The sequence below is a fragment of the Enhydra lutris genome, unplaced genomic scaffold (assembly GCF_002288905.1).
Source record: "Enhydra lutris kenyoni isolate GAN:26980312 unplaced genomic scaffold, ASM228890v2 scaffoldscaffold110, whole genome shotgun sequence".
In the NCBI taxonomy this organism is placed as follows: domain Eukaryota; kingdom Metazoa; phylum Chordata; class Mammalia; order Carnivora; family Mustelidae; genus Enhydra; species Enhydra lutris.
The window spans coordinates 731,032-756,010 of record NW_019154194.1 but is presented as its reverse complement, the minus strand read 5'-3'; the positions used below and the strand labels follow the sequence as shown (position 1 = coordinate 756,010).

At 58.9% G+C, this 24,979-nt stretch overlaps 1 protein-coding gene across 1 annotated transcript; it reads left to right on the top strand.

Annotated features, from left to right (window-relative positions):
- The first annotated feature begins 183 nt into the window (after positions 1 to 183).
- On the top strand, positions 184 to 24,026 carry LOC111139490 (ATPase Na+/K+ transporting subunit alpha 3). The gene is made up of 23 exons (XM_022491763.1): positions 184 to 211; positions 4,392 to 4,481; positions 4,619 to 4,678; positions 9,058 to 9,261; positions 10,463 to 10,576; positions 10,694 to 10,828; positions 11,703 to 11,820; positions 11,951 to 12,219; positions 13,882 to 14,080; positions 14,158 to 14,267; positions 14,355 to 14,489; positions 16,775 to 16,967; positions 17,266 to 17,441; positions 17,535 to 17,671; positions 17,923 to 18,073; positions 18,175 to 18,343; positions 20,847 to 21,001; positions 21,078 to 21,201; positions 21,975 to 22,120; positions 22,479 to 22,609; positions 23,008 to 23,109; positions 23,593 to 23,684; positions 23,885 to 24,026. The coding sequence occupies exons 1-23, from the start codon at positions 206 to 208 to the stop codon at positions 23,911 to 23,913; spliced, it is 3,045 nt and encodes a 1,014-aa protein (XP_022347471.1). The 5' UTR covers positions 184 to 205; the 3' UTR covers positions 23,914 to 24,026.
- Positions 24,027 to 24,979: the final 953 nt, after the last annotated feature.

Sequence of the window (24,979 nt, the reverse complement as noted above, 5' to 3'; positions counted from 1 at the left end):
CCCCCGCGGGCGCGGGCATATGAGGAGGCGGAGGCGGCGGCCGCCGCAGACTCTGTGCGGGAGGGCTGCCGGCTGGACAGACCCGCGGACCGAGGCGCGGGCGCTGCAGAGGCCCCCCAGCCCGAGCCCGCGCCTGAGCCCGCTCTGAGGCCTCTGCCCCGGCCCCCGCCCCGCCCGCCCACCCCTCTCCCCCGGAGCCGCCAAGATGGGGGTAGGTGCTGGGGCCGGCCGGGCCGTGCGTGTGTGCGACATTGTGGGTCCAGTGACATTGGGTGTCTGCGGGGGGCGGGGGCTCCGGAACCCCTGCGCTCCGGGGCCAGGTCCACGGGACCCGGCCCGTCCGTTTGGTTGTGCCGCTGGTTGAGCGTGTGCGCGGGGCCGCCTGGGGCCGCGGGGTCTGTGGCGTATGTTGGCGTGTCTTTGTGTGCGAGGTCCGTGGGGCACCGACCGGCCCTCGGCAGCTCTGCCTGACCTGGTGCGGTTGCACGCTCCACCGTATGTGTGTGTGTGCGTGTGTGCGCGCGTGAGCTCCTGGCTCTGTCAGGTCCTGCCAGCACCGTCTGCCAGCGATCGTGTGGCCCAGGTTGTGTCTGACTGCATTCGTGTCTGGGTGTGTCTGAGAGCTGGTGTTTGTGTCTGGGGGTGTTGAAACCCCTCTGCTTCCCTAGCCGGGTGGGGACAGGTCTGGGCTATGGGGTGAGCACCAGATGACCTCTCTTTCTCCTTCCAGGCCTGGATGGGGGGGCTCCGCAGTGCGGCAGGTGGCCTGGGGATGTGTGTGTGTCCAGCCCCTAATCTGAGGAAGCTGATATGGGGGGGGCGCTGGGAGAAGTAGGAGGGCAGTGGCGGGGGGATGGGGTGCCGGGCGGGGGGCGCAGGTGTGGAGGTGGGGGGGGTGGGGGGTGGGGGGAGTGTATCGTGCATGTCTGGCTATGCCCTTGCCTCTGTGTCCGTGTGTCCTTGTCTGTCTGTGAGTCTCTCCAGCAGATGCCGCCTCCTTCCCCGGCTGACCACCTGATCCCCTCTGCAGCTCTGGATTCCTCCCTGCGTGTCTGGGGCGGGGCCATAGGGGGAGAGTGGGCGAAGGGGGTGGGGGGGCTGGGCAGGAGGAAGACAGAGTCGGGATGGAAAAGACTAATGGAGAGGGAATATGAGGGATGGGGAGAAAGATGGCGGATGAACACTGATGGGCCCAGGGATGGAGGTGGGGGGTGGGGCTGCAGATCTTTGGCTTGGGGTGGGTGGGTGGGGGATGGGGAGAAGAACTGGGTGGGAGAGCACCGGGAGAGAGAAGGCGGGGGAGATGAAAGTTAGTGATGGCTTCCAGGTAAGTGGAATGGAGGGAGGTGTGGGCACATTGGAGGAGATTGAGACCGTACCCTGCAGGAAAGGAAGGGGAGCATAAGGAAAAGAAGAGGGGACAGGAGAAGAGAGGCCCTTTAGACATGGGTGGCAGACAGAGAGACAGAACCCTATGGAAAGAGCGGAAGAAATAGGCAGGGCCAGAGAGAGATGCTCCGAAAGAGAAAGAGAGAAAGAGACATAGATGCAGAGACAAAGACACAGTCAGAGAGACATGCAGAGACGTGGGTGAGACAAAGACATGGAGAGACATACAGAGACAAAGAGAAACTGAGTCTGAGATTAGGAGATCCAAGGACAGACATTTCCTATCCAGAGACCACCAAAGTCAGCCTGAAGGGTGGGAGGAGGAGGCAGAGAGCAAAAGGGGTGGTGGAGAGGTGGAGAGAGAGAGATGCTCAGAGAAGGCCCCAGACACTCTCAGAGGGGGAGGGAGAGGCTGGCCAAGGTGCAGAAGCTGCGTGAGCTGGCGGGTATCAGGGGGAGGCGGACAGTCGAAAATGGTGAGGAGACGCAGAGACTGGCTGCAGCGAGACAGGCGTGTCCCCCACCCTCAGAGGTGCTCCCGCCCCGCAGTGCGCCCATCTGGGCCTCCTGCCTTGACTGGGAAAGCCTCGGCTCCCCCTCCAACAGATGGAAGCCCGCCCCCAAGGGAGTCTGGTCATAGCAAGGGCAAGCAGGAGCCAAGGCTTGCCTGCCAGGGACTGGGGTGTCCCGGTCCTCTCCTCCCTCAGACCCAGGGGTCCAGGCCCTCAGCCCCTCCTCCCTCAGACTCAGAAGTCCAGGCCACCAGCCCCTCCTCCCTCAGACCTAGGAGTCCAGACCCCCAACCCCCTCCTCCCTCATACCCAGGAGTCAGGCCCCCAGGCCCTTCTTCCCTCAGACCCCGGAATCTAGTCCCCCAGTCCCTCCTCCCTCAGACCCAGGAGTCCAGGCCCCTGGCTCCCTCCTTTTTCAGACCAGGAGTCCAAGGCCTCCAGCCCCTCCTCCCTCCAAGCATCAGCTCCCAACCTTCCCTAAGGTTCTGGGGGGGGGGGGCGCTGCTGGTTTCCTTCCCGACTTCTGCCAGGCCCCCATCTCTCTCCTCTCCTGCCTTGCCCCTCATTTCTCTACCTTGACCCCATGACCTTCTATCTCCACATCTCTCCATCCGTGGGGCCACCCCTGTGGGGAGGTAAGGGCCCTCCTGGCCCAGGCAGTGGAGACGTGTCCTGCCTGTCCCCCAGGCCTCCGTGCTTTTGAGTCAGACGCAGTGCTGCCGCAGGGCTGGTCCGGGGCCAAGCCTCCCCCCCACCCTCTGACACCTTCACAGAGACTCCTGGGCCTCCAGGCTGTGGTAACCCCCAGGCTCAGCCTCGGGGTCTGGGGGCAGACCGCAGGCAGCTCAGGCCTCTACAAGGTCGTGAGGGGATTAGCCCTGAGCTGCCTGAGCCCGGGATCCTGGCTTGGCTCTGGGCCCACAGGATCTGTCAGCAGCCCTCTCCCAGCACCTGGCCTCACCCCACCCCTCCTGCTAGCCTCCAGGGACACTGTTTTCCCCAGCTGCCCAAGCCCCCCAGACTGGCACCTCCCTCCCCCCACCACACTGCATCCAGGGCAAGCCAGGCCTGGGGCTTCTGTACCCCAAATCCCAGCCAGTTCCTAGTCTGTCCTCCAGAGACCTGACCTTGCCCATCCCTTGTTCAAAGCTGTCCATGGCTGCCGCCAACCCCCAAGACAGAGGCCAGGGCCCACAGCTCGTCAGTCAGGGCCCCCAGGACTGGCTGTGTCACCATGCACATAGGAGGCTGTCTCCCAGGCTCTTGTCCCAGCTGTGACCAACCGCTGCGGTACCCTTTCCTCCATCCCCGCCGGGCCTGTGGGGCCTCCCAGGATTAGCTGGGTCCTCCGAGAGACAGAGACTGAGACAACCATGGGGCTGAGGAAGAGGCCCAGGAAAAGAGTTGTGTAGAGAAGACTGGAAGACAGGGAGAGTGACAGAGGCAGGGAGACCTGGAGCTAGAAGGACAGAGATGCCGAGATAGACCCGAGAGAGACAGACAGACGGATGGACAGGAAGGTCGCAGAGTGAGACAGCCAGAGATAGACAAGGCGATTGAAACAGGAGAGGTGGAGAGGGACAGACACACCAAGCATTCCAGGGAAGACATAGCTCGAAAGTTAAAGACAGAGACTCATGGCAGAGAGAGGCTGAGAGAAGAATGGGGGAAGACACCGAGGCGGAAATAGCGACACTCAGAGACAGTCTGAAATCCCGCAACATGGTAACTTGGAGAGAGACAGGAACCCAGAGAGAATCCAGAGAGAGACTCAGCGAGACATGGGGAGAGATTGTTCAGGAGATGCAGACAGACATTGTATGAGACAGAGAGACATACAGAGCTGGAGATCAGACAGACGGACAGAATTATACAGAGACCCATGCTGAGAGGCTCAGATAGACAGACAGATGACATAAAGAGATGGAGACAGAGCAGGGAGAGAAACAGCCACAGAGAGACAGAGATGGAGAGATACAGAGGTAGGAGACAAAGAGACAAAATAGAACAGTAAGACAGAATGAAACGGAGACCTGGAGAGACAGATTCAGAGACAGAGAAAGACAGACATAGCAAGAGAAGGACATTCTAGGATCTGGGACAGGCCCAGGGAGGGGGAGAATGAGACACAGAGATAAAGAGAAACCAAGTGACTGAAGGAGAGAGAGCCACAGAGATCGGCACAGAAACAGAGAGACAGAAGCACAGACAGACCCAACAGAGACCCCCGGGGACAGAAACCCAGAGATAACACGGTGCCAGAGACGAGACCCACGGGTTCTGAGAGACAACCACCCAGAGACACAGGGCAGAGACAGGGGGATGCAGACGAGCCTGACAGACTGTGACCCTCAGAGCCAGCCCTGCCCAAGGCACACAGAAGCAGGCCAGGGTGAAGGTGGGCCCGCAGGGAGTGCAGGTGTCCCCCTTGTAACCCCTTCTCGCCCGCAGTCTGGTGGCTCTGACAGCTATCGTGTCGCCACCTCGCAGGACAAGAAAGATGACAAGGGCTCGCCCAAGAAGAGCAAGGGCACCAAAGAGCGCAGGGACCTGGATGACCTCAAGAAGGAGGTGGCTATGGTAAGCCCCATGCTTTGTGCCCGCACAGCCTCCCAGAGCCGAGATGTGGCTGGGGATGGGTCTCATGCTCTCAGGTCCTGCCCCAGACCCCAAAAGCCTTGGCTCTCACTGCCTCCCCCCAAACTCTTGTTCCTCAGACAGAGCACAAGATGTCAGTGGAAGAGGTCTGCCGGAAATACAACACGGACTGTGTGCAGGTGCGGCTGGGCCTGAAGGAGGAGGAACTCTGGGAGGGGGGACGTGTGTGTGTCCAGCCCCTAATCTGAGGAAGCTGATATGGGGGGGGGCGCTGGGAGAAGTAGGAGAGCAGTGGCAGGGAGATTGCGTGCCTGGCTGAGGGCGCATGTGTGCACATATGGGGGGTAGGGGGTGGGGGGAGTGTATCGTGCATGTCTGGCTATGCCCTTGCCTCTGTGTCCGTGTGTCCTTGTCTGTCTGTGAGTCTCTCCAGCAGATGCCGCCTCCTTCCCCGGCTGACCACCTGATCCCCTCTGCAGCTCTGGATTCCTCCCTGCGTGTCTGGGGCGGGGCCATAGGGGGAGAGTGGGCGAAGGGGGTGGGGGGGCTGGGCAGGAGGAAGACAGAGTCGGGATGGAAAAGACTAATGGAGAGGGAATATGAGGGATGGGGAGAAAGATGGCGGATGAACACTGATGGGCCCAGGGATGGAGGTGGGGGGTGGGGCTGCAGATCTTTGGCTTGGGGTGGGTGGGTGGGGGATGGGGAGAAGAACTGGGTGGGAGAGCACCGGGAGAGAGAAGGCGGGGGAGATGAAAGTTAGTGATGGCTTCCAGGTAAGTGGAATGGAGGGAGGTGTGGGCACATTGGAGGAGATTGAGACCGTACCCTGCAGGAAAGGAAGGGGAGCATAAGGAAAAGAAGAGGGGACAGGAGAAGAGAGGCCCTTTAGACATGGGTGGCAGACAGAGAGACAGAACCCTATGGAAAGAGCGGAAGAAATAGGCAGGGCCAGAGAGAGATGCTCCGAAAGAGAAAGAGAGAAAGAGACATAGATGCAGAGACAAAGACACAGTCAGAGAGACATGCAGAGACGTGGGTGAGACAAAGACATGGAGAGACATACAGAGACAAAGAGAAACTGAGTCTGAGATTAGGAGATCCAAGGACAGACATTTCCTATCCAGAGACCACCAAAGTCAGCCTGAAGGGTGGGAGGAGGAGGCAGAGAGCAAAAGGGGTGGTGGAGAGGTGGAGAGAGAGAGATGCTCAGAGAAGGCCCCAGACACTCTCAGAGGGGGAGGGAGAGGCTGGCCAAGGTGCAGAAGCTGCGTGAGCTGGCGGGTATCAGGGGGAGGCGGACAGTCGAAAATGGTGAGGAGACGCAGAGACTGGCTGCAGCGAGACAGGCGTGTCCCCCACCCTCAGAGGTGCTCCCGCCCCGCAGTGCGCCCATCTGGGCCTCCTGCCTTGACTGGGAAAGCCTCGGCTCCCCCTCCAACAGATGGAAGCCCGCCCCCAAGGGAGTCTGGTCATAGCAAGGGCAAGCAGGAGCCAAGGCTTGCCTGCCAGGGACTGGGGTGTCCCGGTCCTCTCCTCCCTCAGACCCAGGGGTCCAGGCCCTCAGCCCCTCCTCCCTCAGACTCAGAAGTCCAGGCCACCAGCCCCTCCTCCCTCAGACCTAGGAGTCCAGACCCCCAACCCCCTCCTCCCTCATACCCAGGAGTCAGGCCCCCAGGCCCTTCTTCCCTCAGACCCCGGAATCTAGTCCCCCAGTCCCTCCTCCCTCAGACCCAGGAGTCCAGGCCCCTGGCTCCCTCCTTTTTCAGACCAGGAGTCCAAGGCCTCCAGCCCCTCCTCCCTCCAAGCATCAGCTCCCAACCTTCCCTAAGGTTCTGGGGGGGGGGGCGCTGCTGGTTTCCTTCCCGACTTCTGCCAGGCCCCCATCTCTCTCCTCTCCTGCCTTGCCCCTCATTTCTCTACCTTGACCCCATGACCTTCTATCTCCACATCTCTCCATCCGTGGGGCCACCCCTGTGGGGAGGTAAGGGCCCTCCTGGCCCAGGCAGTGGAGACGTGTCCTGCCTGTCCCCCAGGCCTCCGTGCTTTTGAGTCAGACGCAGTGCTGCCGCAGGGCTGGTCCGGGGCCAAGCCTCCCCCCCCACCCTCTGACACCTTCACAGAGACTCCTGGGCCTCCAGGCTGTGGTAACCCCCAGGCTCAGCCTCGGGGTCTGGGGGCAGACCGCAGGCAGCTCAGGCCTCTACAAGGTCGTGAGGGGATTAGCCCTGAGCTGCCTGAGCCCGGGATCCTGGCTTGGCTCTGGGCCCACAGGATCTGTCAGCAGCCCTCTCCCAGCACCTGGCCTCACCCCACCCCTCCTGCTAGCCTCCAGGGACACTGTTTTCCCCAGCTGCCCAAGCCCCCCAGACTGGCACCTCCCTCCCCCCACCACACTGCATCCAGGGCAAGCCAGGCCTGGGGCTTCTGTACCCCAAATCCCAGCCAGTTCCTAGTCTGTCCTCCAGAGACCTGACCTTGCCCATCCCTTGTTCAAAGCTGTCCATGGCTGCCGCCAACCCCCAAGACAGAGGCCAGGGCCCACAGCTCGTCAGTCAGGGCCCCCAGGACTGGCTGTGTCACCATGCACATAGGAGGCTGTCTCCCAGGCTCTTGTCCCAGCTGTGACCAACCGCTGCGGTACCCTTTCCTCCATCCCCGCCGGGCCTGTGGGGCCTCCCAGGATTAGCTGGGTCCTCCGAGAGACAGAGACTGAGACAACCATGGGGCTGAGGAAGAGGCCCAGGAAAAGAGTTGTGTAGAGAAGACTGGAAGACAGGGAGAGTGACAGAGGCAGGGAGACCTGGAGCTAGAAGGACAGAGATGCCGAGATAGACCCGAGAGAGACAGACAGACGGATGGACAGGAAGGTCGCAGAGTGAGACAGCCAGAGATAGACAAGGCGATTGAAACAGGAGAGGTGGAGAGGGACAGACACACCAAGCATTCCAGGGAAGACATAGCTCGAAAGTTAAAGACAGAGACTCATGGCAGAGAGAGGCTGAGAGAAGAATGGGGGAAGACACCGAGGCGGAAATAGCGACACTCAGAGACAGTCTGAAATCCCGCAACATGGTAACTTGGAGAGAGACAGGAACCCAGAGAGAATCCAGAGAGAGACTCAGCGAGACATGGGGAGAGATTGTTCAGGAGATGCAGACAGACATTGTATGAGACAGAGAGACATACAGAGCTGGAGATCAGACAGACGGACAGAATTATACAGAGACCCATGCTGAGAGGCTCAGATAGACAGACAGATGACATAAAGAGATGGAGACAGAGCAGGGAGAGAAACAGCCACAGAGAGACAGAGATGGAGAGATACAGAGGTAGGAGACAAAGAGACAAAATAGAACAGTAAGACAGAATGAAACGGAGACCTGGAGAGACAGATTCAGAGACAGAGAAAGACAGACATAGCAAGAGAAGGACATTCTAGGATCTGGGACAGGCCCAGGGAGGGGGAGAATGAGACACAGAGATAAAGAGAAACCAAGTGACTGAAGGAGAGAGAGCCACAGAGATCGGCACAGAAACAGAGAGACAGAAGCACAGACAGACCCAACAGAGACCCCCGGGGACAGAAACCCAGAGATAACACGGTGCCAGAGACGAGACCCACGGGTTCTGAGAGACAACCACCCAGAGACACAGGGCAGAGACAGGGGGATGCAGACGAGCCTGACAGACTGTGACCCTCAGAGCCAGCCCTGCCCAAGGCACACAGAAGCAGGCCAGGGTGAAGGTGGGCCCGCAGGGAGTGCAGGTGTCCCCCTTGTAACCCCTTCTCGCCCGCAGTCTGGTGGCTCTGACAGCTATCGTGTCGCCACCTCGCAGGACAAGAAAGATGACAAGGGCTCGCCCAAGAAGAGCAAGGGCACCAAAGAGCGCAGGGACCTGGATGACCTCAAGAAGGAGGTGGCTATGGTAAGCCCCATGCTTTGTGCCCGCACAGCCTCCCAGAGCCGAGATGTGGCTGGGGATGGGTCTCATGCTCTCAGGTCCTGCCCCAGACCCCAAAAGCCTTGGCTCTCACTGCCTCCCCCCAAACTCTTGTTCCTCAGACAGAGCACAAGATGTCAGTGGAAGAGGTCTGCCGGAAATACAACACGGACTGTGTGCAGGTGCGGCTGGGCCTGAAGGAGGAGGAACTCTGGGAGGGGGGACGGGGGCCTGGACCCCTGGGTCTGAGAGAGGAGGGGCTGGGGGCCTGGGACCCTGGGTCTGAGGGAGGAGGGGCTGGGGGCCTGGACCCCTGGGTCTGAGAGAGGAGGGGCTGGGGGCCTGGACCATTGGGTCTAAGGGAGGAGGGCTGAGGGCCTGGGACCCTGGGTCTAAGGGAGGAGGGGCTGGGGGCTGGACCCCTGAGTTTGAGGAATGAGGGACTGGGGGGTCTGGACCCCTGGGTCTGAGGAAGGAGGGACTGGGGGTCTGGACCTCTGGTCTGATGGAGGAGAGGCTGGGGGCCTGAGTCCTGGGGGCCTGGAGTGCTTGTGAAGTGTTGGGGAGCCAGGGTGGCTCAAGGAGGGTTCTGTGTGAGTCCTGTGTCCCCCAGGGTCTGACCCACAGCAAAGCCCAGGAGATCCTGGCCCGGGATGGGCCCAACGCGCTCACACCACCGCCTACCACCCCCGAGTGGGTCAAGTTCTGCCGCCAGCTCTTTGGGGGTTTCTCAATCCTGCTGTGGATCGGAGCCATCCTCTGCTTTCTGGCCTACGGCATCCAGGCGGGCACAGAGGACGACCCCTCGGGCGACAACGTGAGTGCCCCCCACCCTGCCCTGTGCCAGGGCCTCGATATTTAGGGGTGCCCACCCTGCCCCGCTTCTGGCCCCTTCTGGCTTCTCAAAGCCCACTCACAGCTGTGTCATCAGACCTGGATAATCCCTCAGTGAGAGAGCCGGAAAGGGTCTTAGGAAACTGAGGCTCAGTAAAGCCAGGGAACTTCTCTGCCGTATAGGGGTGGCCTTGGGGACAGTGATCGCCTGAAAGACTCCCCCCCCAAAAAAAAAACTGAGTGCCCTCGTGTAGAAAGCCAGGCACACCTGGCTGCTGAGCTGCCAGGACACATTCCCCAATGCAGGGGACACACAGGGGACACGGTTGCAACAGACCCTCTGCCTGGGAACACAGACCTGCATGCTGACCCCGTGGAGATCTTCGTACACACATATGCACAAATGTGCGGAGTCAACACCGTCACGCCTAGACACGGACTCAGACACAGCTACCTAGTTCAGACACACAGGCAGGGACACCGACGCAGACGGACAGACACAGGAACTCAGACCTACACAGAGCTGCAGGCCCAGCCTGGGGACAGATAGACTGACCTGTGCCTCAGGCAGAGACAGATTGTATTCCTAGACTTTGGAACCCAGGGCGCCTGGCTGGCCCAGTCAGAGGAGCGTGTGACACTTGACCTCGGAGTCCTGAGTTCGAGCCCTACATTGGGTGTAGAGATTACCCCCAAAATAAATAAGAAAATAAACAAAACTTAAAAGGAAATTTAAAACGCACACAGGCAGATAGACAGACACGGAGTCTCAGACCCAGGCAGAGAGAGACAGAGAGACAGAGATCCACGCACAGAGACCTACACACAAACAGTCCCATCAGTTTAAAGCCAGGCACGCAGCCCAGCAGAGAGACAGACACATTGACCTGAGCACAGGACAAACATGTGCACGGATAATAACGTAGGCTCAGCTTCTCAAACACAGGCAGAAAGATGGAGGGACACACAAAATCGAGAGACTGACTGACCTAGAGACACACACACCCACGTGCAGAAAGAGAGGCCCTAACAGGCAGATGGACACACGGACCCTCGAGTAGACACAACCTGGGGTCAGGCACACAAATACGGAGCCCCCTCTCCCCTGTTGACTCGGGGTACCCTTCCTGGATCCCACACCTGGGAGGGAGCAGCTCTGAGGTGTGCCCCTGTTTCCCCCACAGCTGTACCTGGGCATCGTGCTGGCTGCTGTGGTCATCATCACGGGCTGCTTCTCCTACTACCAGGAGGCCAAGAGCTCCAAGATCATGGAGTCCTTCAAGAACATGGTGCCCCAGGTGAGGGGGGCTCGAAAGGGGGCGGGTGGGAGCAGGAGGTAGGAAGGTGGTGGTGAGGTGTACCATCCAAGCCCGGGTGGAGAGCAGGGTGCTGACTCTTCTCCGTTGGGCCCCCAGCAAGCCCTGGTGATCCGCGAGGGTGAGAAGATGCAGGTGAACGCCGAGGAGGTGGTGGTCGGGGACCTGGTGGAGATCAAGGGTGGAGACCGAGTCCCAGCCGACCTACGGATCATCTCAGCCCATGGTTGCAAGGTCGGACCAGGACCTGGGACACAACTCTGTCCTTCCTGAAGTGGCTCTGGGATCCAGGCCCCCAGATCCTCCTCCCTCAGACCCAGGGTTCTAGGCCCCAGCCCTTCCTCCCTCAGACCCAGGGCTCCACGCCCCCAGGCCCTCCTCCTTCAGACTCAGGAGTCCAGGCCCCCAGCCCCCTCCTCCCTCAGAACCAGGAGTCCAGGCCCCCAGCCCCTCCTCCCTCAGACCAGGGTTCCAGGACCCCAGTCCCTCCTCTCTCAGACCCAGGAGTCCAGGCCCCCAGCCCCTCCTACCTCAGACCCTGGCATCCAGGACCCCAGGCCCTCCTCCCTCAGGCCCAGGAGTCCAGGTCCCTAGACCCTCCTCTCTCAGACCCAGGGTTCCAGGCCCCCAGTCCCTATTCCCTCAGACCCAGGAGTCCAAGCCCCCAGCCCCTCCTCCCTCAGACCTGAGTCCAGGCCCCCAGCCCCTCCTCTGTCAGGCTCAGGAGTCTAGACCCTTAGCCTCCCAGCCCTCAAAGCTAAGAGTCCCGCCCTCAGCCTTCTCCTTCCTCAGACCCAAGAGTCCAGGCCCCCAACCCCCTCCTTCCTCAAACCCATGGGCCAGGCCCCCACCCCTTCCTTCCCCGGGACCCAGGAGTCCAGGCCCCTTGTCCCTACCCCCTGGACCGATCAATACCTTAGACCTTGGCAGGCAGCCTCTGCTTCCCACCTTCAGGATACCAACCTCTAGTCCCCAGACACCACTCATTCACCCAGGCATCCAGGCTTCTAGTTACGACCTCCAAGGGTACAACCTTGGCCCCGGTGTCCTCTGGACAAGTGCCCCCTGACCCCAGGGCTGAGCCCTCTCTCCTTTCACCCACCCTCAGGTGGACAACTCCTCCCTGACCGGCGAATCAGAACCACAGACCCGCTCTCCTGACTGCACCCATGACAACCCCTTGGAGACCCGGAACATCACCTTCTTCTCTACCAACTGCGTGGAAGGTGCGGCAGGGGACCCCCAGGTTGGGGGGAGGCTGGTCAGACGGAGGGCTGTGTGTCTGGGACTCGGGGTCCCTCTGAACCTCACCCTGACCCCACCCCCAGCTCAGCCTGCTCCCCTCTGGACCCACAGGCACGGCTCGTGGCGTGGTGGTGGCCACAGGTGACCGCACTGTCATGGGCCGCATTGCCACACTGGCTTCAGGCCTGGAGGTGGGCAAGACGCCCATTGCCATCGAGATCGAGCATTTCATCCAGCTGATCACCGGCGTGGCTGTCTTCCTGGGCGTGTCCTTCTTCATCCTGTCCCTCATTCTCGGGTACACCTGGCTGGAGGCTGTCATCTTCCTCATTGGCATCATCGTGGCCAATGTCCCCGAGGGCCTGCTGGCCACCGTCACTGTAAGGCCCGGACCCCCGCGTTTGAGGGAGGAGGGGGCAGGGGGGCCTGACTGCCACATTCCTAAGCAGGATGCCTTGTGCCACGAGGGCTGAGCCTCCTAGGTCTTGAATGATGGGGTCTGGGGACTCCGGAGGCCTTAATGAAGCAGATGGAAATCTCGGGGCACACTGCGAGGCACAAAGGGCCAACAGCCTGTCACATTCTTTTTTCTTTTTCTTTTTTCTTTTTTGAGAAAGAGAGGGAGGGAGGGAGGAAGCAAGAGGGGGACGGGGCAGATCCCAAGCAGACTCCAGGCTCAGCGCAGAACCCGACACAGGGCTTGATCCCACAACCGTGAGATCATGACCTGAGCCAAAACCAAGAGTCAGACGCTCAACCGATTGAGCCACCCGGGCACCCCCTCAGTCTTATCACTTTCTAAGTTAAGTTACATGATTAAGAAGTCTACCCCCGTGGGGCTCCCGGCTATCTCAGTTAGGAGAGCACATGACTCTCAATCTCGGGGTTGTGAGTTTGAGCCCCATGTTGGGTGCAGAGATTACTTAAAAATAAAATCTTAAAAAAAAAAAAGGAAGTCCACTCTCATGATAAAAGGTCCAAAGAATATATTAAAATAGTTAAAAAATAAATAAAAAAATGCCCCCACCCGCCCTGCCGCCCAGTGGTTAGCCCCACCATAGAAGTGCATTGTCTACACAGCTCCCTTCCAGCCAGTGGGGCAGTGCTGATGGCACATAGACTGGACCGTCCCAGGAATTCTCTTCGTCTGCTTGATTCTTTTTTTTTTTTAAAGATTTTATTTATTTGAGAGAGACAGAGAGAGAGAATGCACACAAGCAGGTGGGAGGGCAGAGTGAGAGGCAGGTTCCCTACTGAGCAGGGAGCCCAACGTGGGACTTGATCCCAGGACCCCGAGATCATGACCCGAGCTGAAGGCCGACGCTTAATGACTGAGCCACGCAGGTGTCCCACCTGCTTGATTTTTTTCACTGACTATATCCTGAGGCGTTTTCCCCATTAGCATGTTCAAAGCCAGTGTAGGTCAGGGGCTCTTTACCAACGTGGGGTCACATATACGGACGCCCCGCTGTGAGTCTGGGCGCGGGCAGGTGGGCGGCACGCAGACTGAGCTCCCCAAGAGCCCCCTTGAGACCTTGTCTAGCTTCTTCCCCCCAACCCACAGGTAACCGCTCCCCAGGCTTCCAGCAGCATTAATGTACTGACAGCAATAGAATAATTGAGTCCGGACCCCCATTTTGGGCTCAGTTTTGTGCCAGGCACGATGGTCTTGAACCTCATCCTCACAGCTGCAGGCTGTGGGGACCTGCTTTCTCGTGGCTCTGTATTATTCCGTATTTTGTATCCCGTGGTTTATTCACCCCTGCTGTCATTCGTAGATGTTTGGGTTTTTTCTCATTCGGGATGGTTCTCAAGGCTGCTGCTGTGCACAGAGCAGCGGCTGGCTTTGGGGGCGCATGTCCAAGCCTGTGATTGTTGGTCTGTGCCTCCGGGTGGAACTGCCGGACAGCACCAGGCTTCCGAATGTCTGTCTGTCCTGTTGCTGTTTGATGTCAGGGCAGGTCGTGGGTGCTTGCGGTGCTGGTGCGAGCCTGCTGCCTGGCTACCCCCATGACTGTGATTGTGACCGGCCCGCCCCCTAGGTGTGTCTGACGCTGACAGCCAAACGCATGGCCCGGAAGAACTGCCTGGTGAAAAACCTGGAGGCTGTTGAGACCCTGGGCTCCACCTCCACCATCTGCTCGGACAAGACAGGGACCCTCACCCAGAACCGCATGACGGTCGCCCACATGTGGTTTGACAACCAGATCCATGAGGCCGACACCACAGAGGACCAGTCAGGTGAGGCTAGGGCCCTGGTGGGGACCATGGGGGTCTAGCCCCAAGGCGCTGTGACAGGGGACACGTGCCTCCTTCAGGCACCTCATTCGACAAGAGCTCACACACCTGGGTGGCCCTGTCCCACATCGCTGGACTCTGCAATCGAGCCGTCTTCAAGGGAGGTCAGGACAACATCCCTGTGCTCAAGGTGGGTCCAGCTGCCCCCTTGCCTTGGTCCTGCCCGTGGCCATGGCCGCTGCCGCTGCTCTGCTCTGATGGCCCTCTGTCCCCACAGAGGGATGTGGCTGGCGATGCTTCCGAGTCTGCCCTGCTCAAGTGCATCGAGCTGTCCTCTGGCTCTGTGAAGCTGATGCGTGAACGTAACAAGAAAGTGGCCGAGATTCCCTTCAATTCCACCAACAAATACCAGGTACTCTGGGTTGTCTGGCCTGAGAGCCAGCCTGGACCTCCGGGTCTCGATCGTGCCTGTATGCGGTCACCTCTGCCCCACTGCCCCCTTGCTTTGGACAAGTTACTAACCTTCCAGAGCCTTGGTTTTACCATCTGTGAAATGGGAATGACAGCATCCACCTGGTTAGGTGAGGAACAGGGTGACCCAGGAGTGAGAGCAAGGTCTCTGTCAGAGTGGGAGCTGAGGAATGGAGATCTTTCTATAGTGAAGAGGGGGCCCACCAGAGAGTTCTCATTCATTCTGCAATCTTTGGTTGAGCCATCAGCTCATGTCAGGAACACGTTTTAGGTGCTGGGACACCTGTGACACCTGTGGCAGTGAGTGATACAGTGGAGTCCCTCCCTCTAGTGCTAGAAGACAGACAATGACGAAAGCATGAGGAAATACAGAATATCAGAATATGCTGGCTGTGGGTGTCTGGGGCAAGAGTGTTCTAGACAGGGGGCACAGCCTGTGCAAAGGTCCTGAGGCAGGAGTATATTGATGTCTGAATGATAGCCAGACAGCCATTATGGTGGAGCAGGAAGCCAGGGAGTGTGCTGGAGGCAAGGGCAGTAGGTACCTGGGCAGGACCCATCGGGCTCATGGGCCGGGGAGAGGAATCAGGTATGACTTTTTTTTTTTTTAATGATTTTATTTTATTTTTTAAAATTTTTTATTAATTTATTTGACAGAGATCACAAGCAGGCAGAGAGGCAGGCAGAGAGAGAGGGGGAAGCAGGCTCCCTGCTGAGCAGAGAGCCCGATGTGGGGCTTGATCCCAGGACCCTGGGATCATGACCTGAGCCAAAGGCAGAGGCATTAACCCACTGAGCCACCCAGGCGCCCCTCAGGTGTGACTCTTAAGAGGGACGTAAGCCACGGGAGGGCTCTGTGCAGAGGAGCAGTGGGGCCTGACTCACATTTTTATTTTTTATTATTTTTATTATTTTTTAAGATTTTGTTTATTTATTTGACAGAGATCACAAGTAGGCCAAGAGGCAGGGAGAGGTGGGGGGGAGCAGGCTCCCCACTGAGCAGAGATCCCGATGCGGGGCTCGATCCAAGGACCCTGAGATCATGACCTGAGCCAAAGGCAGAGGCTTTAACCTACTGAGCCACCCAGGCACCCCTTGACTCACGTTTTTAAAAAGAGTTTCACTGAGATATCATTCATCTATCCTAGATCACCCACATGAAGTACATAACTCAGCATTTTGGGTTGTTCACAGATACGTGCAGTCAGCTTCACAATTATGGAACTTTCCATCACATCAAAAAGAAGCCTCGCACTCCTTAGCGCTTGTCCCCCTCCTTCCCCATCTCTCTGATCCCTCAGCAACCACTCCTCTACTTTCTGTCTCTCTGCATTGGTCTATTCTGGACATTTCGTATAAACGGAACCCTGAGACACGTGGGGTTTCGTAGCTGGTGTCTTCCATTTCGTGTGATGTTCTCAAGGGTCACTCTCACCGTGGTGTGTGGCGGTCCCCCAGACCTCTCCGTGGCTGGGCAGTGTGGCGTTGCCCACACAGGCCCATTCGTTGGTCCCTTTATCTGCCGATGGACGCTTTGCCCCTATGCACTACCGTGTGTGATGCCACTGGAAACTTCCCACACACGTTTCCTTGTGGCCAAACTTTGGCTGTCTCTCAGGTGTGTGCTTGGGAACGGCTGGCTCACAGAGTGACTCTTCCTGGAGCCTTTTGGGGGCTGCCACACTGTTTGCCAAAATGGCTGCCCCGTGTCCCACTGACTCACCTTTCTTAAAGGCTCCTCCTGGCTGCTGGGGGAGGAAGTACTATGGGCTGTGGAGGGCAACACGGAGCCTCGGCATGGTAGCGGGTGGCCGGCCAGGGAGGGCCGGGGGAGGTGAGGCAAGGTCAGAAGCTGAGTGTATTGGAGAGGGGAGCTGGGCAGATTTGGTGGTGGGTCAGATGTGAGACGAGAGGAAGCTGGGCGAGACAGGGAGAGAGAGACGTATTCTAAGGATGGCCGAGATTTCTGCGAGCGAGCCCCACGGGCTGAAACATCTGTGAGACAGACAGAAATGGGCAGGGATGAGCCGCGATCTCTGGGAGAAACTCCAAGAACCAGATGGAGATCTCTTGGGTAGAGAGTTTGGGGCAGAGAGTTTTGCATTCTGGGGGAGCCCCCGCTCCTGTCCTGGCCCCCATGGCTCTGGGCGGAGGGTGGGGGCCGTCCTCTCCCCCCGCTGGGTCCCGCCAAGGCTCAGGCAAGCCCGCCCTCCGGCCTCTCCACAGCTCTCCATCCATGAGACTGAGGACCCCAATGACAACCGCTACCTGCTGGTGATGAAGGGAGCTCCCGAGCGGATCCTGGACCGGTGCTCCACCATCCTGCTGCAGGGCAAGGAGCAGCCGCTGGACGAGGAGATGAAGGAGGCCTTCCAGAACGCCTACCTCGAGCTCGGCGGCCTGGGCGAGCGTGTGCTGGGTGCGCACCTCGGGAGGGGCTGACCTGGGGCAGGGGCTCGGCCAGCTTGCGGGGTGGGGGGGGTTCCTTGAGGGTATGGGGAGGGGTATGAGGCTGCCCAGAATCTGGCTCAGAATAGGGCCTCCCAGAATGCGCCGTGAATGAATGAATGGATGAACGAGGGAGTGTGTGTATGAATGAGAGAAGGCATCTTTAGGGGGTGAATGTTGACAGTCCCCACCAGCTGGGGCTGCCCTGACTGCAGGGATCCTAGCGGATCCTAGGGAGCCCTCATGCCCTCACCCCATCCTGCCATCAGGTTTCTGCCATTACTACCTGCCCGAGGAGCAGTTCCCCAAGGGCTTCGCCTTCGACTGCGACGACGTGAACTTTACCACAGACAACCTCTGCTTCGTTGGCCTCATGTCCATGATCGACCCGCCCCGGGCGGCCGTCCCTGATGCGGTGGGCAAGTGTCGCAGCGCTGGCATCAAGGTGTGGCCTGGGGCAGCTGGGGGGTGGGTGGGGCCGGGGCTCTCCGGGGGCTACCAGCTGTGAGACTGGATCATCCCTGCCCAATGCCCACAGGTCATCATGGTCACGGGTGATCACCCCATCACGGCCAAGGCCATCGCCAAGGGCGTGGGCATCATCTCCGAGGGCAATGAGACAGTGGAGGACATCGCTGCCCGGCTCAACATTCCAGTCAGCCAGGTCAACCCCCGGTGAGGCCCACCCCCTCCCCCCCTTCCTTCTGGCTCTCAGCACCTGGTCCCACGTCCCCTCCACGTGCGAGGGCAAGGCTGCCTCCGAGCTTCACTGTTCACAGCCCTGTGACCCTGGGCAAGTCACTTACACTTCCTGAGCCTTGGTTTCAGAGCCCAGTCCTCCCACCTCTCCTGTCTATGGGCTCGGCCAGCCTGGCTGTCTTCCCATGCTTCCCCACGTGTCCTGACTGGCCCTCTGCTCTTTCCAGGGACGCCAAGGCCTGTGTGATCCACGGCACCGACCTCAAGGACTTCACCTCCGAGCAGATCGATGAGATCCTGCAGAACCACACCGAGATCGTCTTCGCCCGCACGTCCCCCCAGCAGAAGCTCATTATCGTGGAAGGCTGTCAGAGACAGGTGGGCTTGGCCTGAGGCCTCCTCGGAGGAGGGGGTTGCGACCCGGATGAGGGGGCTGGAGCCAGGCCTCTGGGGGTCACCCTCACCCCCTCTCCCTCCAGGGAGCCATTGTGGCTGTGACTGGGGATGGTGTGAATGACTCCCCCGCCCTGAAGAAGGCCGACATTGGCGTGGCCATGGGCATCGCCGGCTCGGATGTGTCTAAGCAGGCAGCGGACATGATTCTGCTGGACGACAACTTTGCCTCCATCGTCACGGGCGTGGAGGAGGGTGAGTTGGCCGGGGAGGTCCTGGAGACTGGGGTTCCCGCAGGAGGCCCTGAGAGGGGCAAGAGGAACCGGCCAGGGCTGTGGCGGGATGCATAGTGGGGGGACACCAGAACCCTTCCGAGCCCCCTGTGGAGCCTGAAACTAGTCTTTTCCATCCTTCTTCCCCGCAGTGGGGGTGGGGGCTCCCTGGGGACAGGGCTGAGCTGACGCATTTCTGGGGCCCAGTCTGGGGAGCAAGGCAGATGCAGAAGCATTTTTAAAACCTGTAAGTGCAACCACAGGGAAGCCGAGGGTCCGTCGGGAGCCTCATGGAGGCCCCTCGCCCAGCCTGGGGTCAGGGGGCGAGGAAGCTTCTAGAGTAGACAGGAATAAGTGTACAGAGTCCCAGGAGCCAAGCTGGAACATTCAAGGAGAGTAGTGCCTGGGGAGGGAGCTGTTGGCAGAGGGACAGAGCGCACACAGGCAAGGCGCTGGGAGGTTGCCCGTGTGTGGGGCCGGGCCTGGCGTCTGGGGCTTGGGACACCGAACCCAGGCTGCAGAGCCCATGGACACCGCCGCCGCCTCCTGACAGGCTTTAATGAGGCCCCAGATAGAGCTGGTTCACATTTAATTTTATTCTGATCATCAAAGCAGTTCCCGATAATTATAGGAAATGTAGACAAGCATTAGGAAGAAAATTGGAATCACCCCTAACCTCACCATCCAGAAATAATCACTACTCCTGCTCTGCGCATTCTCCTCCCGCTCCTCTCTCCCTTTGGCAGTGTCCCCAGGGTAAAAAAAGAATGCATGATAAAAGAGAATGCCAGCAGTAAAGCTGAGCCTAAAGTGACAAATGAGATGACCTTATCCCTTGCCTCCTGGTCCCAGAAGACACCGTGGGGAACCCTTTTTTCTTCCCCAAGAGGTCTGTGTGTATGCGGGGCACGACCTTGTAGGAACACCGGTCACACCTTCTACACTTATACTGGGCTCTCACCTTGTGCCTCCTGCCTGGTGCGGGACAGACAGCTGTGAGCAGAGCAGACACGGTCCCTCCCCTCCAGGAGCCGGGAGGGGCAGCTTTAGACAAATTAACAAACGGATCGCAAGGTAACACACTTAGTTGTAAATTGCAGCAAGTGCCGAGAAACTCACAAGTGGGACGCCAGGGCAGGTAACAGCCATGGCAGGTAACAGCCACATCAGGCGGGCAAGGCAGGCCTCTCGGAGGTGGGAAACACAAAGAAACCCACAAAGTTTAACTTCCAGTAGGAGAAATTCAGGTATACCGCAGAGCAAAGAGCATAGGGAACCCCCATGTTCCCATCCCCCAGCTCCCTCACCACTCACGATCCCTCTCGTCCCAGCACACACACTGGATTACGTTGAAGCACATTTCAGTCCTCATTGCCTCCATCAATACCAGCAGTTTGTGGAAGGCCGAGCAGCACGGCAGAACAGGAAAGAGCGGGTCTTAGTTTTACACAGAGGTGATCCGACCGACCATTCACCACTGGGCAGCCTGCCTTTCTTTTTCCATGTGAATGACGTACCTTGTTACTCATGCCTCGCAGGGCACCCTGGAGGATAGGAGGAGGTGCTGGCTGCGGTAGTCTTTACCTTTTATTTACTTTTTTAATTTTAAATATTTTCTTTATTTATTGGGGGGGAGGGGCAGAGGGAGAAGCAGGCTCCCCACTGAGCAGGGATTCCCAAGACGGGACTCGATCCGTGGACTCCGGGATCGTGACCTGAGCTGAAGGCAGATGCTTAACCCGCTGAGCCACCCAGCCGCCCCAGCTTCTTTTTACTTTATACACACTGGACTGATTGAGTTTGTATCGAGAGAGGACATGCGTCCAGTAAGCTGGGCAGTTTGCTGAATTTTTACACATATACACACCCAGGCAACCACTAGACCCCGACCAAGATAAAGAACATTTCCAGCTCCATCATATTCCCTCCGGCGCATAGCTCCCTGTCCAGAAATAGGCTGTACCTTGACTTTGAGCCCCGTGCAATAGTCTTGAACCTCCTCTAAATGGAGTTGTGGGATATGAGCACTTTTGTGTCTGGCTTTTTTCACTCAAGGTAACATCTATGAAATTCCTCCGTGGATTTGGGTGTTTCAGTAGCTTGTTCCTTTTCCTTGCTGGGCAGTATTCTGTTGTAGGGAGGGACAGTAGGCCGTTCATTCATCCACTCCCATGCTGATGGCCACTGGGGTCGGTTCTGGGTTTTGGTGATGGGGACTAATGCTATGGTGAACCTTCTCGTACTTGTTTTTTGGTGGGCATAAACACTCCTTTAAACCTAGGAGTAGTATTTCCAGGTCAGTTGAGTGGGGGAGGGGGTGTTAATTTTAATACAAGCCGCCCAACAGCCTTCCCAAGTGGCTATTTCTCAGGCTATTTCTCAGGGCACTGCGGTGGGTGATTGTGCAGGAAGGTGGGCAGGTGGGAGGGTGGATTGGAAGGAGCGGGGTCCAGGGTGCCCGGGATCTGAGCCTGCCCCTGCCACAGGCCGCCTGATCTTTGACAACCTAAAGAAGTCCATCGCCTACACACTGACCAGCAACATCCCTGAGATCACGCCCTTCTTGCTGTTCATCATGGCCAACATCCCCCTGCCTCTGGGCACCATCACCATCCTCTGCATCGACCTGGGCACTGACATGGTGAGTCCCAGCCACCCTCTGGGCCCCATGAGGGGAGGGTCCCCCACTCCCAACTCACACAGCCTCTCCTGCCCAGGTCCCTGCCATCTCATTGGCATACGAAGCTGCAGAGAGTGACATCATGAAGAGACAGCCCAGGAACCCCCGCACTGACAAACTGGTCAATGAAAGGCTCATCAGTATGGCCTATGGGCAGATTGGTGAGGACTTGGCGACCCCACCTGGTTCATGGCTGGATGCCCAGTGCCTGGCCCACAGTGGGCACTCTGGAACCTTCTGTTGGATGAGTGGGGTGAAAGGATTTGTTGCTGGAGGTTTGGGAGTGACTGGCAGATGGGTGGTGCTCCCCAAGGTGGGACCAGTACAGGCAGAGGACAGGCCTGGGGGGGTGCATCTGGGGGGGGCAAATGGGACACCAAGGGGCAGATCAGGATTGGCCCCAGGCTGGCCACCTCAGAACCCACTGCTCCACCCTCCTCCGTGGTAGGGAAGACAAGATCTGACCATGAGCGCTCTGAGGGCAGGAGTGAGCCCCATCCCTTCCCTCCTCACCCTGCTGCTGGAAGTGCATGTGTAGAGCCTTGGAGCTGCTGAGCTCCCCGTTGCTGGGAATATCCCAGAAGGCAGAGGCTTCATGGTGGTGGTCAGAGGCCCGGGGAGATCATTCCTGCATCGGGGAGCCTGTCAGACTGAAACCCCGGGGGGTTCTCAGGGACTCCCTGATGTTTATTAGGGGGCCTGACTCTGGTGGGAGAGAGCCTTCCGGTGAGTCCCTTCCCTGATGGCCATGGCAGTCCACTTCCCAGGTGGCCATGGCAGGCGCCCGCCACCAGGTGGCGCTGTCGGGTTGCCAGCTGGGAGCTGGGCATGCGTTCTGGGGTAGCTGCCCCCCCTCCCCACTGTGGAGTCTCACTCGGAGGTGCCCTGGGCTGGCCCCGACCTGAACTTCTCCTCATCTCCTCCCCACCTCCAGGAATGATCCAGGCTCTTGGTGGCTTCTTTTCCTACTTTGTGATTCTGGCAGAAAATGGCTTCTTGCCCAGCAACCTGGTGGGCATCCGGCTGAACTGGGACGACCGCACCGTCAATGACCTGGAGGACAGCTATGGACAGCAGTGGGTAAGTGGGCGGCCCCGCGGCATTGGTGAGGGGGCTCCCGGTCAGCGCCCCTGCCTGCAGCAGGCAGGAGCCCCCGTACGCTGTCCCAGCCACGGGTTGGGGCTGCCTCCTAGGATGGTCCTGCTGCCCAGGGCTCAGGCCTCCTGGCACTCTCAGCCCAGCCTACCGAGGTGCCCGCCACCTCTGGTCTCGCTCTCCCCCACCTGCCACAGAGGGGAGACCCCATCGGGACAGAGCCCCTGCCCCCCACCCCAGGGCTGGTGCAGGGGGTGCAGACTCGGGGCACATGGGTCTCGGGCTGGGGCCTGGCTGTGGCGGTGCTGACGACCACCCTGCATGCTTGTCATCGCTGCTGCAGACATATGAGCAGAGGAAGGTGGTGGAGTTCACATGCCACACGGCCTTCTTCGTGAGCATCGTGGTCGTTCAGTGGGCCGACTTGATCATCTGCAAGACCCGAAGAAACTCCGTCTTCCAGCAGGGCATGAAGTGAGGGCTGGCGGCACGAGGCTCTGTTTGTACCATCCATGCATCTATCTGTCCCTCCCCACGTGTGCCACACGTCCGTCTTTGCCCCTGAGTGATTTCCTCTGAGTGGTCCCATCTATCGTGGATTCCTTCTGTGTGTCTTTCCGTGTGTGTGTGTGTGTGTGTGTGTTGGGGGGGCAGGGGTGTCACTATTGGGGTCCCCTTCCCACGCCTGTCTGTGTGTTGCTGTCTCTGTCCGTCTGCCTTTCTCCTTCTGTTGCCAATTCTCTGTCTCCTGTTCGTCCCTCTGTCTATGTGACTCCGGGGCTGTCTGTCTCTGTCCACCTCAGGCTGTGCCTGGCTCTGGGGGGCTGCGGGCTGGCTCAGGTCCTCTGAACCAGCCCCGCCTGTGCCTCCAGGAACAAGATCCTGATCTTTGGGCTGTTCGAGGAGACGGCGCTTGCTGCCTTCTTGTCCTACTGCCCTGGCATGGACGTGGCCCTCCGCATGTACCCACTCAAGTGAGTGCCCCTCACCCTCCTGCATCCTGCTTCCTGCCTCCCACTCCGGGAGCTTCCAAGGAGCCTTCCCCATGGGACATCCTCCCTGGCCCCACGCGGATCTCAAGCCTCACCTCTCCTACTATCTCCTTGGACCATCCACCATCACAGTCCCTGTTCTTCTTTTTTTTTCTCTAAGATTTTATTATCTTTAAGTCATCTCTGCAGACAATGTGGGGCTCAAACACAACCCTGAGTTGGAGAGCCACCCGCCCCACCAACTGAGCTGGCCCGGTGCCCCCGAGTCTTTGTTCTGATGCCCCAGAGCCCTCCCCTATGGACGTCCTCGCAGGGGGGCCCCTGCAGGCCCCAGTCCGCAGCCTTAGCCAGAGGGCGAGGGAGAATTCCCATCCCCCAGGGCGGCCTTCCTGTTCTCCAGACTTGGCCTCTGTGTCCCCCAGAATGGCCCCTCACCCACAACCCCCTGCTCTCCTGTCTCTGCAGGCCCAGCTGGTGGTTCTGTGCCTTCCCCTACAGTTTCCTCATCTTCGTCTACGACGAGATCCGCAAACTTATCCTGCGCAGGAACCCCGGGGGTGAGGGGGCTCCCCGGCTGTGGGGCGAGGCTGGGGGGGCAGGGGTGCAGTTGGGGGGCGGGGGGCAGAGTGCTGTGCCAACCTCTCTGTCTCCCCCAAGTCCCTCCTCCTCTCTTCCTGGCTCTACGGTCCCCCTCCTCTTGGTCTCTGTCCTGCGCCCTTCTCCATGTCTCTTTCTCTTTCTCTCTCTTTGTCTCCAGGTTGGGTGGAGAAGGAAACCTACTACTGACCTCACCCCCCACACATCCCCCATCTCTTCCCTGCCCCCCAAGCCCAGGACAGCCCCCACCAGTCCCCCCATTTTGTATTCTGGGGGAGGGGCCCTCTCTCCCCATGGCCCCACCTTGGCCCCTACCCCCTCAATTTATCTCCTGCCTCCCCACCGACCCCCCTCTGGCTGGCTTCTCTCTCCAACCCCTCCCGGCCCCCCTCTCCCCCCTCTCTTTTCTGTGTCACTGTTCCTCTCCCTCTCCTATTCCTCCCCGTCCCCTCTGCGCCCCCTCCCTGGGCTCTTTTTTACTCCCCCTCACCCCCGGCTGACGCCATCTCTGGTTCTGGACAATTATCAAATATATCAGTGGGGAGAAAGAAGCGTGTGTGCGTTGTGCTTGGTTTCTGACCCTGAGGGTGGGGGCGGGTGGCTTCCCCGGCGCTGGCATCCATGGCCGGTGACCCACACAACCCCAGGAGCCACAGAATCACGGAGTCACCAAGTCATTGGGGTTTAGACCCAACTGAGGTTACAGCGAGAGCAGCTTCAAATCACTGGGCAGTGGGATTATGGGATCAGAACAGGGCAGAGGAAGAGAGTCAAACTCTAAGGGGAAGGGAGGGGGACAATGCTGGTGACAAAGATGACAGTGGTGATGATGGTGATTCACTGAGTGCCCTGAGTTGTCCAACCTTTAAGTGCTGTGTTCTTCTCTCGCTCTTTTTTTTTTTTTTTTTTTTTTTGAGGTAAACTTTCAGTGAAGTGCAAAATCTTAAAGGCACAAGGCACAGCTCAATGATTTTTAAGATGACATTGTGGGGCACCTGGGTGGCACAGTTGGTCAAGCATCAGACTTTTGAGCTCAGCTCAGGTCTTGATCTTGGGGTCATGAGTTCGAGCTCTAGCCTACTTTAAAAAAAAGCGGGGCGCGCCTGGGTGGCTAAGTGGGTTAAAGCCTCTGCCTTCGGCTCAGGTCCTGATCCCAGGGTCCTGGGATCGAGCCCCGCATCGGGCTCTCTGCTCAGCGGGGAGCCTGCTTCCCCCCTCTCTCTCTGCCTGCCTCTCTGCCTACTTGTGATCTCTC

What these genes read in the sequence shown, in the direction of transcription:
- LOC111139490 (XM_022491763.1), top strand. An exon ending in ACAACACGGACTGTGTGCAG is followed by an intron (nt 4,679 to 9,057) that starts GTGCGGCTGGGC and finishes TGTGTCCCCCAG; the next exon opens with GGTCTGACCCACAGCAAAGC. An exon ending in GTCAGCCAGGTCAACCCCCG is followed by an intron (nt 17,672 to 17,922) that starts GTGAGGCCCACC and finishes TGCTCTTTCCAG; the next exon opens with GGACGCCAAGGCCTGTGTGA.